The sequence below is a fragment of the Dromiciops gliroides genome, chromosome 2 (genome assembly GCF_019393635.1).
Source record: "Dromiciops gliroides isolate mDroGli1 chromosome 2, mDroGli1.pri, whole genome shotgun sequence".
Classification (NCBI taxonomy): domain Eukaryota; kingdom Metazoa; phylum Chordata; class Mammalia; order Microbiotheria; family Microbiotheriidae; genus Dromiciops; species Dromiciops gliroides.
The window spans coordinates 12,007,587-12,026,218 of record NC_057862.1 but is presented as its reverse complement, the minus strand read 5'-3'; the positions used below and the strand labels follow the sequence as shown (position 1 = coordinate 12,026,218).

Sequence of the window (18,632 nt, the reverse complement as noted above, 5' to 3'; positions counted from 1 at the left end):
AGCTATAAGGGTTCCATCAACTACTTCTTTTTCAATTTTTTGATGGCATGATCTTTAACATAAAGGTCACATACCCATTTTGAATCTATTGTGGAATATTGTTTAAGATATTGGTCCAAGCCTAAGCTCTCTCAAACTTCCTTCCAGTTTTTCTAGCAGTTTCTATCAACTAGAGCAAAACTTCTTAAACTGTGGGTTGTGACCCCATATGGGTGTTGTGAAAAATTTGGCAACAGTAAAAGGTTATGTGTACCTCTTTTTTTGCAAGGCAATGAGAATGATGTTTAAGTGACTTGCCCAGGGTCACACAGCTAGCAAGTGTCAAGTGTCTGAGGCCAAATTTTAACTCAGGTCCTCCTGATTCCAGGGCTGGTGCTTTTATCCATTACGCCACCTACCTGCCCCATATAGCTCTTTTATAGACCTATATACCTGAGGTGGTGTAAAAATTTCTCAGACAAAAATGGATCATGAGTGGGAAAAAGTTTAAGAAACCCTGGCCTAGAGAATTCTTTCCTAAGCAATTTGTTTTCTTATTTATTGAACACTGAAATGCTAAGTTTAATTCTTTATGATTTTCCTTGTTTGGTCTGTTCCATTGAGCTATTCTTTTTTGAATCAATAGCAGATGTTTTGATGACTTCTGATTTATAATATAGTTTGAGGTCTGGAAATGCTTTCATCCCTTTGCCCCCATTCATCCCTACAGTGGATGGATAGAGCACCAGGTCTGGAGTCAGGAAAACTTGAGTTCAAAACCAGCCTCAGACACTGTAAGTGTAAGCTGTGTGTTCTTGGGCAAGTCACTTAGCCTCTATTTGACTCCATTTCCTCATCTGTAAAATGGGGGTGATAATAGCACCTCCCCCACCCCAGGGTTGTTGTGGGTATCAAGTGAGATGATAATTATAAAGTACTTAGTGTAGTGTCTGGCACATAGTCAATGTGGGCTGTTATTATAATGGTTGTTGTCCTTGTTATTATTTTTCCTTAATATTCTAGAACTTTTTTTTCTCCAAATGAATTCATTTTAGCAAGGTTAAGGTTTGGTGGCTCCAACATTGCAACTATAAATTAACTTTCGTAGAATCATTGTTTTTAGTGATATCAACATGTCCCAGCCATGAGCATCGAACATTCCTTTCCTTATTCAAGTTTTTCTTTAGGAATCACTATGTAACTGAATTTATACAACTGTTTTGTGCACTTTCAGTAGATTAATACCAAAATATTTTATATATCTTCTAGTTATTGGGGATAAAATTTCCCTTTATATTATTGCCTTTGGGGTTTTTGTAATTATATAGGCAGTCAACAGGCAATAAGCATTTATTAAGAACTTATTATGTGTTAGGCACTAAGGCCTAGGGATACAAATGTGAGCAAAAAGAAAGACTGGTCTTGCCTTCAAAGAGCTTACATTCTAATTGGAGAAGATTATTCAAAAAAGAGAGCTGAAACTGAGGGGAGGGAGGAGGCTGGAGATGCAGAGGGCTGCTCTAAGATAAGGAGACCCCAGACACTGAGGTAAGAAGGCAACTGAAGCATGGTGGCAGTGTCTCGAGATAGATGAAAAAAAGAGAGAGAAAGAGACAGAAAGGAAGGAGACTATAGATCTCTCTCTACACACACACACACACACACACACACACATGCATATGCACACACGTGCAGACACACATACTCCCACACACAAGTCTATGTTTCAAAAGTCTTCATGTGGTTTAAAGCTATTAACCAAATTTTAGTTCCAGTTCTATTTTTTTTTTGAAGGGCAATTGGGGTTAAGTGACTTGCCCAGGGTCACACAGTTAGTAAGTGTTAAGTGTCTGAGGCCGGATTTGAAGTCAGGTCCTCCTGAATCCAGGGCCGGTGCTCTATCCACTGCGCCACCTAGCTGCCCCTTTTTTTTGTTTTTTGTTTGTTTGTTTGTTTTTTAGTTCCAGTTCTATTAAACTTCAATCTGCACTAAGATTTTTGGGACACCCTTTACAGTGTATCATACAACCATCCCTTTGGGCCTGTTTCTTCTGAGATCTGTAAAATGAGGGGGTTAGACTACATGGCCCCTAAGGTCTCTTGTAACTCTAAATCTACATCCCTACCCTGTCTCTCTAAGCTTCCACAACAACAACAAAATGGGGTCAATAGTCGCTGTGCTACCTGCCTCCTTCCCAGGGTTGTTGGGCAGGCTGCCATCTTTGATGTGTCTGGGGCTTGTTCTGGCTTCTATTGTTCTAGCTTGTCTTAGATCAAGCCTGGCTTTGACAAATGAATGTGACCCTGAAAGTTAAAAGTGTTCCATGATAAAAATGAGCTCCCAAGTCCAGAAGCTTGTCTGTTCTTCCAAAGCAAAATGTCTTCATGTTCACAGGCTCTGTGGGGACACAAAGGTTTCCTGTTGGAAGATTCTGCAAAGAAAACACCTTCAACGGAATTGTGCAACCGGAAAATATTCTCCTGGTTATGTTCTGGGTTTCTCTCCTTGTGGGCTGGATGTGACAGCAAAAATCTGAATGTGGTACGTAAAACCCAAGGGCCGGAAGGGGTTTGTATTTCCTTGATTGGCCTGGCTCCACCTCTGCTGCTACCTAGCTTTTAGGGCTCTATAGGCCCCATATGGCCCAGAGTCAGGCACTGACAATGAACTCTGCTCAATTCCTATATCCGTCTCCGATGTCCCAATATGTGACTTCTCCCCAGGGTTCCTGGCCAAGATGGAGAAAAGCACACAACTGGCATAGGAAGAGGAAGCAGGCCATTAACACTTTTCCCCAGGATGGGAAATGTAGAAGGTGCCACTGCATCATGTTGCCCCAAGGAGAGGGGAAACACTCCTAGTCCCTGTTCTCATTGTCTCCCTTTCCAGAGGTCACACCTCCAGCCTCCCCCTCCTCAACCCCTGTCTTTCCAGAGCACAAAAACCTGAGCATATCCCTCAGGCATGTTTGCTTCCCCCAAGTGCTACATCCCTCCTGAGCCTCCTTCCCTCCCTCCCCTCCCCCCACCTCCCCCCTCTTACTGCTTTGTTCCAGGTGCAAAATTTTCTTGGACTCTGGTTCCTCAAAGCCCCACCTCCAACATGCAGGGCTTGCTCCAGGCAGGACCCGACATACAGAACAGGAAGAGAGCTGGAAAACCCTCCCCAGTGATGAGAGTACACTTGAGCTCACCAGATCCTTCCTGTATTACAGAATTCCAGCAAAGAAGCCTGGGGGGTCCTGGTTTGGAGGCCCTGACCTCACCTACTGCAGTAATAGTCCAGAGCCCTGGAATTACAGTCAGAGGAAATGGGTTTTATCCTAGCTCCGACACCAACTAGCCATGTGAACTTGAGATCACTGAGCCCCTCTGGACTTCAGGCTCCTCCTCTATCAAATGATCAGAGGAACATTCTAACCTAGAAGCCTAGAAAGCCTTATTCTTGGGCAGCTTTTCTGGACATCAGTGTAGCTGGATTTCTCCATTGCTCCTGGTTCTGACCTCTGGCGCCAAGCAGGAAACGCTTCTCCCTCTTGTTCTCGTTGACTTCAGCCCTCACATTCCTTTCTGACTCAGTTTCCTTTTCTAAAAAATGAAGGGCTTGGACTAGATAAACTCAAAGGTAGCTTCCAGCTCTACAAGCTCAGCTCTAGGTCTTGAGATAATTGCCTTCTGCTGAATAATAATTGAGAAGCAGAGGTTTCCATTCTTTTAGATGACATTAGTTGAGTGAGCTTTTTCTTTCAGAGCCGAACTTCCATCTATTTTTCCCATTCTCCCACTGGGACATCCATACAGAACATTCTACATCTGAAACAGGTAAGAGTCACTGATCTCTAAAAAATTTCTCTCACACACACTCTCTGTCTCTCTCTGTGTGTCTCTGTCTCTGTCTGTCTCTCTCCCTTCCTCCTCTTCTCTTCTTTCCTCTTCTCACCTCTCCTCTCCCCCTCTCCCCTCCTCTCCTCCCCAACCCTCTCCCTCCCCTCCCCTCCTTTCTTCTCTTCACTTCTTTGTCTGTCTGTCTCTGTCTCTCTGTCTCTCTGCCTCTCTGTGTGTGTCTCTCTGCCTCTCTCTGTGTGTCTCTCTGTCTCTGTCTCTCTGTCTCTTTCTCTCTCTTTGTCTCTCACACTTTGTGTGTGTGTGCGTGCGCGCACGCGTGTGTGTGTGTGTGCGCGCGTGTGCTCGCGCACACATGTGTCTCCACCCCTATCCCCTCCCTCCCTCCTTTCCCTGCTGTTGGCTGGTTAGGGATGTTTGACTGTCAATGTGTTTGGCCCCCAATAAGTCTTTGAAAAGTCTTCCAGTTACTCAGGCTCATGCTGGACTCCTCACTGTCTCTCATTCCCCCCACCCACCTCCATATCCAAACTGTTGCCAAGGCTTGTTGATTTTTAGTTTCATAATGTCTCTCAAATATGCCCCCTTCTCTCCTCTGACACTGCTCCCATCTCACACCTTTTTCACAGCTATTATGATAGCTGCCAGTGAGTCTGACTGCTTCAAGTCTCTCCCTACTCCAATCCATCTTCCATTCAGCCATCAAAGTGATTTTCCTAAAGTGTAAATCTGACCATGTCACTCCCCTTTCACCACAAAATGCTGATTGATATTCAAAGTCCTTCATGGCCTTGTCCCCACCTCCCTTTCTTTCTTTTTTGGGGGGAGCAGGGCGATGAGGGTTAAGTGACTTGCCCAGGGTCACACAGCTAGTAAGTATCAAGTGTCTGAGGCCATATTTGAACTCAGGTCCTCCTGAATCCAGGGTCACTACTTTATCCACTCCGCCACCTAGCTGGCCCCCCTCTTCCCTTTTGAGTCTTCTTACACCTTATTCCCCTCCAACTCTTCCACAATGTGACACTGGCCCCCTAGATGTTGCTCACACTCTATTCCCTACTCTGGGATTTTCCAGCAGTTTCCACCATGCCTGGAATTCTCTCCCTCCTTGCTACTTCATGGTTGTTCTGGCTTACTTCAAGTCCCACCTAACCTCTCACCTCTTGCAAGAAGCTTTTCCTGACCCATTTTAATGATAGTACCTTCCCTCACTGGGTTGTCTTCCATTTACCTTGCCCATATCTCATGTGTATGCAGGAGTTTGCCTGTTGTCTCACCGATTTGAATGTGAGCTCCTTGAGAGCAGGAACTGTGTTATTGTCTTTCTTTGTACCCCAACACTTAGCATAGGACTGGGCACACAGTAGGTGCTTAATACATGCTTACTGGCTTGGCTTAATATTGTTCCTTCACATTGGGGAAGTAGTAGGGGACAGTGGAAAGAGCATTGACCTTAGAATTACAAAGACCTAGTTTTAAGCTGAGTCCATGCCCCTATTAGTTCTGGTACCTTGGACAAGTCCCTTCCCTTCACTTTGCCTTTGTCAATGAGGAGTTTGAGCAAAATGATGTTTCACATCTCTTCTAGCTCTGATCCTCCAGGAGTCTGTATTGAGTTGGTTTCTTTACTGTTCCCTGTGATAGTCTGTGTCTTTTGAATGTCAAAGAGTGCTGGTTAGGTCAACCGTCTCACCTTTTATAACCAGCTTATAACTGGAAAATGAAAAAGGCAGGATGTGGGGGCTCCTTGGTCATTCCTTTTATATTTTCCATCTGAAAAAAACCCTAGGCTGTAGAAATAGTGATCTGGCCAGTTCCTCAGCAGCACAGCATATCCTTGGCAGAAGAGGTAAGAGGGAAGCAAATGGGAGAGGAAAGCAGAAGGATATGTGGGAGAGATGGTGGCTGTGTCCAGACCTTCATTCCTTTGCCTTCCTACCAAGAGAAGTTATAGTTGTCTTCTTTCTCTCTGTCTCTCTCTGTCTCTGTCTCTGTCTCCCTCTATCTGTCTCTTTCTATGTGTCTGTCTGTGTCTCTCTTTCTCCCCTTCCATTTTCCATTTTTTCTCTTCTTTCTGTTTCCAATCACCTTTCTATATCTTCCTTATCTTTTTCTCTTTTTTTTACTCTTGTCCTCTCTTCTCTGCCTCTCTGTAGCTCTGTGTTTTACTTTGTCTCCCTTTCTGTCTCCTTTTCTTTGTGGTCTTTGATTTTTATTGGTCTCTCTTGCTCTTTTTTCTCCCCACTCCTCCTCTTCCTTCTTCTTCCTCTCCTTTTCTCCTCCTCCTTCTCCTTTTCCTTCTCCTTCCCCTCCTTCTTATTCTCTTGCTCCTTCTTCTCCTCTACCCCTATGTGTTTCTGTATGTTTCTGTCTATTTTCTGTGCATCTGTCTCTTTGTCTCTCTTCCTCCCACCATTTTCTGTGTGTGCATGAGTGCCTGTGCCTCTGTGTGCCCCCTAACACCTCCCTAAAATATGGGAAAGCTAGGTTCTTCATGAAGCACTGTTACTAGCACCTTGAGTCCCTCTGTTCTATAGAGTGCTTGCCTTTGAAGCTTTCCACATTATAATTTACCATTTGCTTGTCCGTTTCAGCTTTTCCAATCAGACGAGCTCAGAGCTTACGACTGGGGTAGCAAGGCCGAGAACATGCGTCATTACAACCAGGTTAGCTCCTCTGGAGGTCAGACAATTGTAACCCAGGGTTTTAATGTTCATCTACAGAAAGGACATATCTCAGGACCAAGGGCTGGGCTCCTCCAAGTGAATCTCCTTGTTGGTCAGGGAAATAGATTCTAATGAGCAATTAGCCCAGAGGAAAACAACCCAGACCGTTTTGTTTTGTTTTGTTTGTTTTGGGGTTTTTTTTGCTGGGCAATGAGGGTTAAGTGACTTGCCCAAGGTCACACAGCTAGTAAATATCAAGTGTCTGAGACCGGATTTGAACTGAGGTCCTCCTGAATCCAAGGCCGGTACTTTATCCACTGCACCACCTAGCTGCCCCAACCCAGACTATTTATCCTGGCTCTCCCATTGGCTGCCTCTGCCTCATTGTCCAAACTACTTATTTTCGGGTCCTCAGTTTCCTTACCTGAAAAATGGCAGGACTGTCTAGATTGGCTGATCTCTACAATCCTTTTCAGCACTAAAATTTTTATTCTAAGTCTGTTGAGCCAGATTCTCTGGCTGCTTGAAGTCCTATCCAGCATTCTATCCAGTAAGCCTCCAGGAGGTTCTGATACTTCTTGAGACAAAGAGAAGCAGTTATCCCATAGATTTCATCTAGTTGCTATCTGATTGGTCTGATAGCTGGGCTCAGGTTGGTTACCTTCTCTAGGTATTTCCTGCCATGTTTCATTTATTCCCTAGCCATCTTTTTGCCAGTCACCATGCTGTTACATGCACACTCATCCCCTTTGCAGTTCTGGAACCTTAAGAAATTCTCCACTGCCACTGCTTATAGGAAAGGTCAGCAATCCACTTCTCTATTGCCCCACTGACCATTCTGTTTACCTTCCAAACCAAAACACGCCCCTCTTTGGCCACTACTCTCCTATATGTGTTTTGGCCCCTAGCAGAAGAAAAGCTGCTTAAGGCAGGAACTGCCTTCATTTTTGTTATTTCTATGTCCAGAAATTAAAACAGTATTTGGTACACAATACTTAATAAAGGCTTTTCCACTCATTCATTCATTCACTCACTCTAAGGAAGAGAACTAATCCCATTACTGTTTCCCCTTTTTTTAAATCCTTCAACCCCAAACTTTCCTTTAAATAGCATCAGATATTTTCTAGGTGTAACTTAAGAAGTGAAAGACAACTGTTTCAGAAGGTTGAAATCTGTCTTCAATCTTCCTTCCTCTTTTTCTCCTCTTTCAACACTGACCTCCCTGGTCTTTCCTCCATAGTTACTTTGTACTCCATAATCTTCTCTGCCCCAGACAGCATTGTCCCCATTTCTTCATTGTCCCAAAAAGATTTTTGTCCTCTAGAGGGAGATTGGAAAGTAAGCATGGGGATCTAAGATGGTGGAGTAGAGGCAACAAATCAGCAGAGCTCTCCCAACATTCCCCTCCAAACAACTTTAATAATGCTCCAAATGGAATTCTGGAGCAGAGGAGCCAAGAAAAGGTCACAGTGTGACAGTTGTCCAGGCCAAAACAACTTAGGAAGTGAGAAGGAGAGGTTTGTGACACCAAGGTAGTCGTCAACCAAGAGCACAGCACAAACCAGCAGCAGTTCTTGGAGCGGGCTGAGCCAGCAGTGGTTGCAGCATCAGTAGGTCTCAGCTCAGAGATGGTAAGGGGGTCAGACAACTGGTAAGAAAGAGATTCCAGGGTACCCTCTGGTGGCACTGGGTAGAACCCTGTTATATTGCCTACACACAGTTCTGGGTCACAGTTCCTGAGTGAAGAGGAGCACTAATGCTTGTGGTCCAGGGAGTAAGACCCCTAGTCATAGTTCCAGAGTAGAGAAGCATGCTTGTGGTCACTCCTAAGGGAGTAGGAACACTGATCTCAGTTCCAAGGCAGAAAGGAGCACAGGCGCAGTTCCAGGACCAAAAGGAGAGATAGCACTTGTGGCTGTAGGGAAGCAAGGTCCCTTTCTAAGTAAAAATCAGAGCACATGCCAGAAGAGCAGTGACCACACTTCTCTTTGAGTCGTACTACTTTGGAAGCACCAAAAACTTACAGACTTTCAAAAATAAATCTGAAAATATGAGCATGAAAAACCTGAAACTTGAAACGGTACCTCCTCCACTGGTGACAAGAAGGATTAAGACACAAACTCAGAAGAAGACATCAATGTCAAAATAGCCTAATGGCAAAAGATGCATACAAATTCACTTAAGAAAAATACTCCTTAAAAAGCAGAATTGGCTAAGTGGAAAAAGAGGTCTAGAATCTCAATGAAGGAAATAATTCCTTAAAAATTAGAATTGGGCAACTGGAAGCTAATCACTCCATAAGACATCAAGAAACAATAAAACAAATTCATAAGAATAAAAAATAGAAGAAAATCTGAACTATCTCATCAGAAAAACAACAAACCTGTAAAATAGATTGATGAGAGATAATTTATGATTTACTGCACTGCCTGAAATCCATAATCAAAACAGAGCCTAGACATCACATTTTAAAAGACTATCAGGGCAGCTAGGTGGTTCAGTGGATAGAGCACCAGCCCTGGAGTCAGGAGAACCTGAGTTCAAATCTGGACTCCGACACTTGACATTTACTAGCTGTGTGACCCTGTCACTTAACCCTCATTGTCCTGCCCCCCCAAAATAGATTTAGTTAAAAGAGATAAGCAGGGAAACTACATTTTGCTAAAAGATACCATAGACAATGAAGTAATATCAATACTAAATATATATGGACCAAATGGTAGAGCATCTGAATTCTTAAAGGAAAAGTTACAGGAGAAAATAGACAATAGAACTACACTAATGGAGAACCTCAATTTTCTCCTCTCAGAACTAGATAAATCTAACCATAAAAAAACAAAGAATTATATAAACATAATTTTAGGGGGAAATATCTATGCTAAGCCTTTGGAGAAAATGAAATGGAAATAGAAAAGACTGTGACTCTTCTTCTCAGGTATACATGTCACTTGTACAAAAATTGACCATGTATTAAGACATAAAAACCTCACAAACAAATAAAAAAGAAAGCAAAAATCTTAAATACATCCTTTGTAGACCATAATGCAATAAAAATTACATTTAACAAAGAGATATGGAAATAGATTAAAAATTATTTGGAGGGGCAGCTAGGTGGCACAGTGGATAAAGCACTGACCCTGGATTCAGGAGGACCTGAGTTCAAATCCAGCCTCAGACACTTGACACTAGCTGTGTGACCCTGGGCAAGTCACTTAACCCCAATTGCCTCACCAAAAAAAAAATTAATTGGAAACTAAATAATCCTAAAAAATGAATGGTTCAAAGCAAATTATAGAAACAATAAATAACATCATTAAAGATAATGACAAAAATGCAACAACATAGCAAAACTTGTAGACTACAACCAAAGCAGGACTTAGATGAAATATATATCTCTACATGCTTTCATCAATAAAAAAGAGAGCTAGCAGATCGATGAATTAGGCATGCAATTTTTTAAATCCTAGAAAAAGAAGAAATTTTAAATCCCCAGTTAAACACCAAATTAGAAATCCTTAAACTCAAAGGAGAAATTAATAAAGTTTAAAAAACATTAAAATAATAAGTAAAACCAAAAGCTAGTTTTGTGGAAAAATAAAGTAGATAACCCATCAGTTAATTTGATTAGAAAAATAAAGAAAATCAAATTACCAATATCAAAAATGAAAAGAGTAAATGCACCAACCTGACCAAAAATCTCTCCTACAATGTCCCTGCCATATGGTCTTCCAGCCTTTGCTTAACCACCTCCTGTGCAAGGGAGATCCCAGTTACAAAGGCCTCACATTCTTTGTGTGTAGTGAAAAGAACCCTGGATTTGGAGTCAAGGAACCTGGGATCAAATTTCAGTTCTGACACTTAGGAGCTGTGTGATTTGGGGCAAATTACATACCCTCTCTGGGCTTCAGTTTCTTTATCTTTAAAATTAGGGAGTTGGACATGATGACCTCTAAGACTCTTCCTCTTGGAGCTGTATGAGCTATGACCCTAAGTGGATGCTAAGTACCTATGGAGTGGGGAGGACAGAGGCTTGGTGAAAGATGAGAAATGAAGGCAGAGTAGAATGAACATTGCTTGGTAAGTAAAGAGGCTCAAGTGCAAGAGCAAGTGATATTATGAAGTCATGGAAAGGTCTTAGAAAAGTCATTTAATTTCTCCAAGCCTCAATTTCTTCCTCTGTAAAGTTAGAGGGCCCCCTTCAGGTGCTTTCCAGTTCTAAAAATGTTCAGCTTTGGATTGCTACAATACCAACTTTCTTCTGAAAAACCCTTGTTTCCTCCTCAACAGAACATCCCCCCACTCTATGACTTGACTACCATGAAGGTGCCCACAGCCATCTGGGCTGGTGGGAAAGATCTGCTTGTTGATCCTCTTGATGTGGCCATGCTGCTCCCCAAAATCAAGAATCTCCGTTTCTATGAGATGCTGCCAGACTGGAACCACATAGACTTCATTTGGTCCCTTGACGCATCTGAACGAGTTTACAGTAAAATCCTCTCTCTAATGAGGCAGAACCTATGAAAAAGGGTCAATCATCCTGGAGGTTCAGAGCTGAGGGGTCTCTCAGAAGCACAGTCTATTAGCAAAGCGGCAGGTTTTCCTTCCCCCCCCCTCACTTCTTGGTCAGTACCCACTGGCAGAGCCCAATGCTACCCAAGCTTCCTTGACGCCCTGTGGCTTCTTTCCCCCAACTCTGAACTTTTGCTACCTTGAATCTCATGTAAAGGCTCTATGGGATACTAGAAAATCCCACCAAGTGATCAAGAAGAAGACATTTGGGGAAGGGAATGAACACTTCTATACCTCTGTGGCAGGGCTGAACTGAGTCAGGAAGATCTGGTTTAAGTCTCTACTCTGACACACTTGGCTGTGTTATCCTGGGCAAGTGACTTAACCTCTCTGTGGTCCAATCTCTAAGACTATAAAAGAGTTGCAGGATTTACACTGATAAAAGCAGTTTCCTTACTGACGGATCTCTGATGAAATCATAGCGATGGAGGGGGATGGAGAGGAGAAGAAGGAGGGGGGAAGGGAAAGGGAGAGGGAAGGAGAGGGAGGGAGGGGGAGGGAAGGAGAAAGAGGGAGAGAGAGAGAGAGAGAGAGAGAGAGAGAGAGAGAGAGAGAGAGAGAGAGAGAGAGAGAGAGGGAATGATAATACCATACATAGAGCCTACCTTTCAGAATTGTATATGACATATAAAGTGCTTTGCAAAGCTTAAAGATCTATATAAATACTAATTATTATTAAGGGAGGAAGGGAAGAGAATAAGCATTTATATAGCACTTCCCATGTGCTGGGCATTGTATAAAGAGTTTTACAAATATCTTCTCACTTGATTTTCACAACAACCCTGAAAAGTAGATGCTATTATTGTCCCTGGGTAGCACAGGGTCTCAGTGGATAGAGCTCTAGGCCTGAAGTCAGGAACTTTCATCTTCCTGAGTTCAAATTTGGCCTCAGAGACTTACTAGCTGTGTGATCCTAGGCAAATCACTTAATCATGTTTGCCTCAGTTTCCTCATGTGTAAAATTAGCTGGTAAAGGAAATGCAAACCACTCCAGGATCTCTGCCAAGAAAACATCAAATAGGGTTATAAATTCAGATGTGATTGAAAACAACCAAACCAAATTATTATCCTCATTTTACAGGTAAGGAAACTTATGGATGAGGCAAACAGCAGTCACACAGATAAATGTCTGAAGCTAGATTTGAATTCAGGTCTTCCTTCCACTGAGTCACCAGCTTAATAACAACAACAACAACAACAACAACAATAATAATAATAATAATAACATTCCATCAAAGTCAAACTCTCCTTTCCCTAGTGCTAATGATTTTTGGTTTTTAGTCACTCAGTCATATTTGACTCTTCATGACCCCATGTACTACAGTGCGCTAGGTCGTTCTATCCTTTACTGTCTCTCAAAGTCTGTTCACATTCATGTTCATTGTTTCCATGATACTGTCTACCCATCTTATCCTCAGCCATCCCCTTCTCTTTTTACCTTCAATCTTTCCCAACATTATGGTCTTTTTCAATGAGTCCTGTCTTCTCATTATGTGGCCAAAGTATTTAAGCATCAGATTCAGTATTTGACCTTCCAGTGAATAGCCTGAATTTCTTTGAGTATTGACTGCTTTGATCCCCTTGCTGTTCAAAGGGCTCTCCAAAGAAGTCTTCTCCAGCATCACAATTCAAAAGTATTCATTCTGTGGTGCTCAACTTTCCTTACAGACTCTAACAGCCATACATTGTTACTGGAACAGCCATCGCTTTGACCATACAGACCTTTGTCAACAAGGTGACATCTCTGTATTTTAGTCTGCTGTCCAGATTCGGCATCGTTTTCCTTCCAAGGAGGAAGCATCTTTCAATTTCCTGGGTGCAATTGCTGTCTGCAGTGACCTTTGAGCCAAAAGATATAAAAACTGAAACTCTTTCCATTTCTTCTCTCTCTATTTGCCAGGAAGTAATAGGATCCATTGCCAAGATCTTAGTTGTTTTTTGTTTTGTTTTGTTTTGTTATGTCAAGCTTCAAGCTGGCTTTTATTATTTCCTCTTTTCCTTCATCAAGAGGCTTCTTCTTAATTCTTCTTCACTTTCATCAGACAGGCTAGTTCGTTAACCTGATCACTTTCTAGGACAATAATTTCCTGAGGAGAGAGGTGTCCCCTTTGTTCCTTTCACAGGGACCTTGAAACAAAGCCCCCAATTCTGTTGTCTCAATCAAAGGATGACTCGGAAAGTGACCATGTCAGGCTCCAGATGAGGAGAGAATATTGCCAAGAGGGGTCATTAAGAACCATATTCCAGGCACTGAAGCCCATTGCATTGTGTACTGGAAAGAACTGGATCTGCACCCAGGAAATCCAAGCCGGGTTCCTGCCTCAGTCTTTCACCATCTGTGTGAACTTGGCCTTCAACTTCCTCATCTATAAAACAAGCCTTAGGGGCAGCTAGGTGGCACAGTGGATGAAGCACCGACTCTAGATTCAGGAGGACATGAGTTCAAATCCAGCCTCAGACACTTGACACTTACTAGCTGTGTGACCCTGGGCAAGTCACTTAACCCTCATTGCCTACAAAAACACTAAGTCTTATACTGTGCGTGCTAAAGTCATTTCTAACTTTCTGATGCCATGATGAAGACAGCACCTTGGAAATTCCTGCGAAGGTAGCCACCTCCTGTGCCTGTGGGTAGGGATGGCTCTGCCTGTCAAAAGTCCTGTAATTTGTCTTCAACAATAAACCAGTATTTCGGTTTTCACTGAAGAGTGATGATTCATAGGTTACATACCCCACTTCCCTATTTCACCATGGAATACTGGGAGGAGAACTGGATTTGGAGACAAAAGTTGTTGAGTCATTTTAATTGCTTCCAACTCTCTGTGACCCCATTTGGGGTCTTCTTGGCGAAGACACTGGAGTGCTCTGCCATTTCCTTCTCCAGCTCATTTTACAGATGAGAAAATTGAGGCAAGCAAGATAAAGGTCACACTGCTAGTAAATGTCTGAGGCCAGATTTGACCTCAGGTCCTCCTGACTCCAGAGCAATCTCTTTATCCACTGCACCTAGGACTTAGGTTCAAATGCCAACTTTGCTATTTCCTATATGATTTAAGAATGTCACTTTACTTCCTGAGACCTAAGCTTCCTCAGTGGTAATCAAGGGGTTGGACTCGGTGGTCTCTGAGGTCGCTTCCAGTTCTAGATCCATGATGCTGTGGTGCTTTTCTCCATTTGCTCTGAGGAGGGTTTCTAAGTTTCCACAATAGTTGCATGAGGGAATGAAGAAAAATCCACACTGGTGAATAACCGGAGGGTCCATGCATGTTTAACCTCCCACCTTTCTACATGCACACAAATGTTCAGCTGTGGGCAGTAATTGCCATGCTTTGAGGGGAAAACAAAGCATAGTCCTTTCTCTAGTTCCAAAAGCAAGCAAAGAGGTCCTCCTTCTCTTCCCAGAAGCCTCTGTGGATTGCCCTGGTCAGTAATGCTTCCCTGCCCATCTCTCCCCTATCTCCACCCTACTCACTCACCCCTTTCTCTGGTACCCTAGAATGTGTTTTCCTACAAGTTATTGTATTGCAGCTGTACCTGTGTAGAGTCTTGGATCTCTACTTGACTGTGACCTCCATGAGGGTAGGGCCTCTGTCACATCCCAACTCTGCTTCTCCCACACCATACACATAATGTTATAGATTATAAGTTCCTGGAAGGCAAGAACTGTTTGCTTTTTGTCTTTTGTAACGGAGGTCTGGCACCTGTGCCACATGCCTCTGGAGTGGCTACCCATGCAGACAAGGGGAGGAGACAGCTTGTGGGAGAATCGGGGCTCAATCCCATCCTCTAGCCACATGGTGAATGAGAGGCTTTTTGTCCACTCGAGCCTTCAAAGGGCTTCAATCAGCCTTGTCCACCTCTCTCTTGCCTCATCGTTGTAACTCATGAGCTCTCAATCTCCAGTGAGAGGCCATGCTGTAAGAAGAGAATTCTTCCTTCTGGTCCCCACAAAAGCAAACTTTGGTCCTTGGCCTCTGTGTTTGCCCTTTTCCATTTTAGGTAAAGATTTCTCTGAGGCGCAGAAGAGTAAGCCACAGGAATCCAGGAATAGGAATCTAGGCTTTGATGTTCAGTCACTGATGTCCTAAAGAACAAGGAGTGACCTTGAGCACTCAGACGAGGACTCATCTGGCATTGATGCCCATTTGGGTGTTAACTTATTGCAATCAGAGCTATGTGAGACAGTGCTAAGAGAGCCTGCTCCTCTCAGAGACATGGAGTGGGAGGGGAATGTTGATACATTTGACTTACTATAACTTTGAAGTAAATAGTGCCTTGTTAATTGATGTTAAGTAGTTAAGACAGTACTGGAATGCTTGTCAAAGATGCTTAACAAATAGTGGGGGAGGGGCAGCTAGGTGGCGAAGTGGATAGAGCACTGGCCCTGGAGTCAGGAGGACCTGAGTTCAAATCTGGCCTCAGACACTTAACACTTACTAGCTGTGTGACCCTAGGCAAGTCACTTAACCCCAATTGCCTCACAAAAAACCCCAAAAAAACCCAAATAACAGGGGAGCATGGGGGGGCCTCAAGCTGAGAGCAGTAGAGAAGAGACAACCCCAGGCTTTTCACAGGACCCTCCTCCCCTGAGGGGAAGATGTGGTTCGCCTGGTTCTGGTCTGGTGAGACAAAGAATACTTGCTCTCCTTTGAACCCTCATGCCTAGTAAGGGCCTGGGACAGGATAGGTACTGAACAATACTTGACTGATAAAGAGAGATTTGGACTTTTGCTTTATTAAAGGAAATCAGTCAGTGCTTGTTTCTGCTCTCTTTGGCTGAAACTGAAGAAGGCAAGTAGGAACGAAGGGCAAGGAGAAAGAGAGGTGGGGGAGAATGTGCATGGGACCAATGCACATTTCTCAGCATGATTTGACATGTGGTGGTTGGGCAATTATTAATGAGGAACAGCACAGCATTAAATAGAAGTACCCAAGCAGCTATATGATACAATGGAGAGAATGTGAGCCTGGGAGTCAGGAAGTCCTGAATTCAAATTCTGCCATTGATGATTAATACATAAATCACAGAACCACCATCAGTCTCAGATTCTTCATCTTTCAAATGGGTATAATAATATATAAAGTGCTTTGCAGGTCTTAAAGAGCTTTGTGATGCTAATTATTATTATTATCATCATTATCATCATTAACATTATTAACAATTTGCTTCATGGTCACCATTACTGAGATATCCCTCGGTGCATGGCAGGAGGTACACATAAGCTAATGGTCTATACCACACCCAAATAAGCTGGGTTTTTCCTTGGTGAATAATGCCCAGGCCTGTGGGAGGGCCCAATCCCCCTGTTGGTCTTTGATCTCTAAAACCTACCTACCTTCCATCCAATGTGAGCGTGGGTGCTGCAGTTACCACAGGTAACCCTCATGGAGTGGAGAGTATGCTGTCCCGCGTGGAAGGAGACATTGGCTTTTTTAGTCTTTGCTGACGTTGAGTTATGAGGCAGCCACAGTTAAGACACTACCCTTTTATTCATCTCAGGTTCCTCAGTTGTAAAGGAGGGGGTTAGACAGGGTAATGATCTCAGAGGTTCCTTCTAGCTCCACATTCTGAGTTTCCTAGCAGCATGAAATGAGTAGAGCCCTGGACCTGAAGGCAGATCTCCATTCAAATCTTGCCTTGGACACCTGCTAATAAAGAGATCCTGGATATGCCAATTAAACTCTTCACCCCCTTGGTTGTCTCATCAATAAAATGGGTAGGATATTCTCCTCTGCCTTCCAGGATTATGGCGAGCTTCAAAGAAGACAATGTATGTGAAATATTCTGTAAACTTTACATGGCTAAATAAATGTCACTTGCTATGATGATGGAGCAGAGGGTGCATGCATCTTAGAACCAGAAGATCTGGACTCAAGTTCTGGATCTTCCAATCAGTCAATCAATAAGCATTTTTAAAGACTTACCCTGGCTAGGCAGTGTGCTAGGTACCAGAGATATAAGAAAAAACAAAAGCAATCTCTGTCCTTGACGCATCTACATTCTAAAAAGGGGGATAAGTGAACACATATAAGCATCAATTAAATAAATTCAAGATGGTGGGGGAACAAGCAGCGTGGGTGAGGTGGGACTGTGCTCAGGAAAGGCTTCCTGAGGAATGTGGTACTTCAGCTGGGTCTAGAAGGCAAATCAGGAATGCCAAGGGGTGAAGGTGAAGAGGGAGGCCTGTGGTAAAGGGCTGTGTTTGTGGAACAGCAAAGAGACAGGACAAATGCCCGCCAAGTAGAGTTTGAGGAGGAGTGATGGGAGACTGCTAGGAAGACTGGAAAAGTAGGAAGGGGCCAAGTGGTGAAGCACTAGAAATTTCAGACAGATGAGTTGATATTTTATCCTAAAGATGATAAATAGGGAGCCAATGGTAGGCGATAAAAAGAATAAGAATGGCTCTGGGGCAGCTAGGTGGCACAGTGGATAAAGCACTGGCCCTGGATTCAGGAGGACCTGAGTTCAAATCCAGCCTCAGATACTTGACACAAGCTGTGTGACCTTGGGCAAGTCACTTAACCTTCATTGTCCTGGAAGAAGAAGAAGAAGAAGAAGAAGAAGAAGAAGAAGAAGAAGAAGAAGAAGAAGAAGAAGAAGAAGAAGAAAAGAAAGAATGGCTCACATTTATATAGCACTTTAAAATTTGCAAAGTGCTTTGCAAATGTTATCTGATTTTATTCTCACAACATTCCTGGGAAGTAGGTGCTATTATCATCCCATTTTACAGATGAGAAAATGGAGGCAGAGAGGATAAGTGACTTGCCCAGGGTCACACCACTAGACAAGTGTTTCTGATTCCAAGGTCAGCTCTCTAGTCACAGCTGCATGCTGCCTTTTCTATTATAATGATTGTGAATAATAATAACAACAACTACCTTGTACAACTGGGATAGCAAGAGAAATGGCATCGGAGCCAGACACCGGAACTGGAATGCTGGCTCTGACATTCAGTAGCCGTGCGAGTCAATCTCTTTGAGCCTCAGTTTACTGATCTGGAAAATGAGGCTAAGTATACACAACTCCTCAGGGTCTCTGTGAAACTTGGGTGTGAAAGTCCTTTGAAATTGTCCATTATTCTATGATATAAAGTATGAACCTTTCCAGAAAGGATTTCCTAGAGAAAGGGCCCAACCTCAGTCAACAACATCAGAAAATGGTTGGTCTTAGTTACCTCCTTGATAAAATCAAAGGCTGTTGGACACTAGATATTACTGCCTTCAAGTGCCAAGATTTACTGTCATTTAAGGTTTACAGGGGCAGCTAGGGGGCGCCAAAGTGCATAGAACCCCAGGTCTGGAAGACTCATTTAGCTGTGTGACCCTAGGCAAATCACTTAACCTTGTTTGCCTCATTTTCCTGTGTAAAATGTGTGTAAAATGAGCTGGAGAAGGAAATGGCAAACCACTCCAGGATCTCTGCCAAGAAAACCCCAAATGGGGTCACGGAGAGTTGGACATGACACAACATTCTCTGCTGTTATGCAACGTTAGCATTTAGCCCCTTGCGCTTCACCGTGACAGATCTGCAGGCTGCCAGGGCTGCTCTACACTCAGAGTCCAGTGACTCAGTAT

General features: G+C 43.3%; 1 protein-coding gene across 1 annotated transcript in view; it reads left to right on the top strand.

Annotated features, from left to right (window-relative positions):
* LOC122744515 (lipase member N-like) overlaps positions 1-11,009 on the top strand; it is a 30,694-nt gene extending 19,685 nt beyond the window's left edge. The window contains exons 6-9 of the mRNA XM_043990026.1: positions 2,375-2,521; positions 3,730-3,801; positions 6,417-6,488; positions 10,776-11,009. Of these exons, the coding sequence (XP_043845961.1) occupies positions 2,375-2,521; positions 3,730-3,801; positions 6,417-6,488; positions 10,776-11,009 (525 nt within the window). The remainder of the gene's footprint in view (positions 1-2,374; positions 2,522-3,729; positions 3,802-6,416; positions 6,489-10,775) is intronic.
* The last annotated feature ends 7,623 nt before the right edge of the window (positions 11,010-18,632 follow it).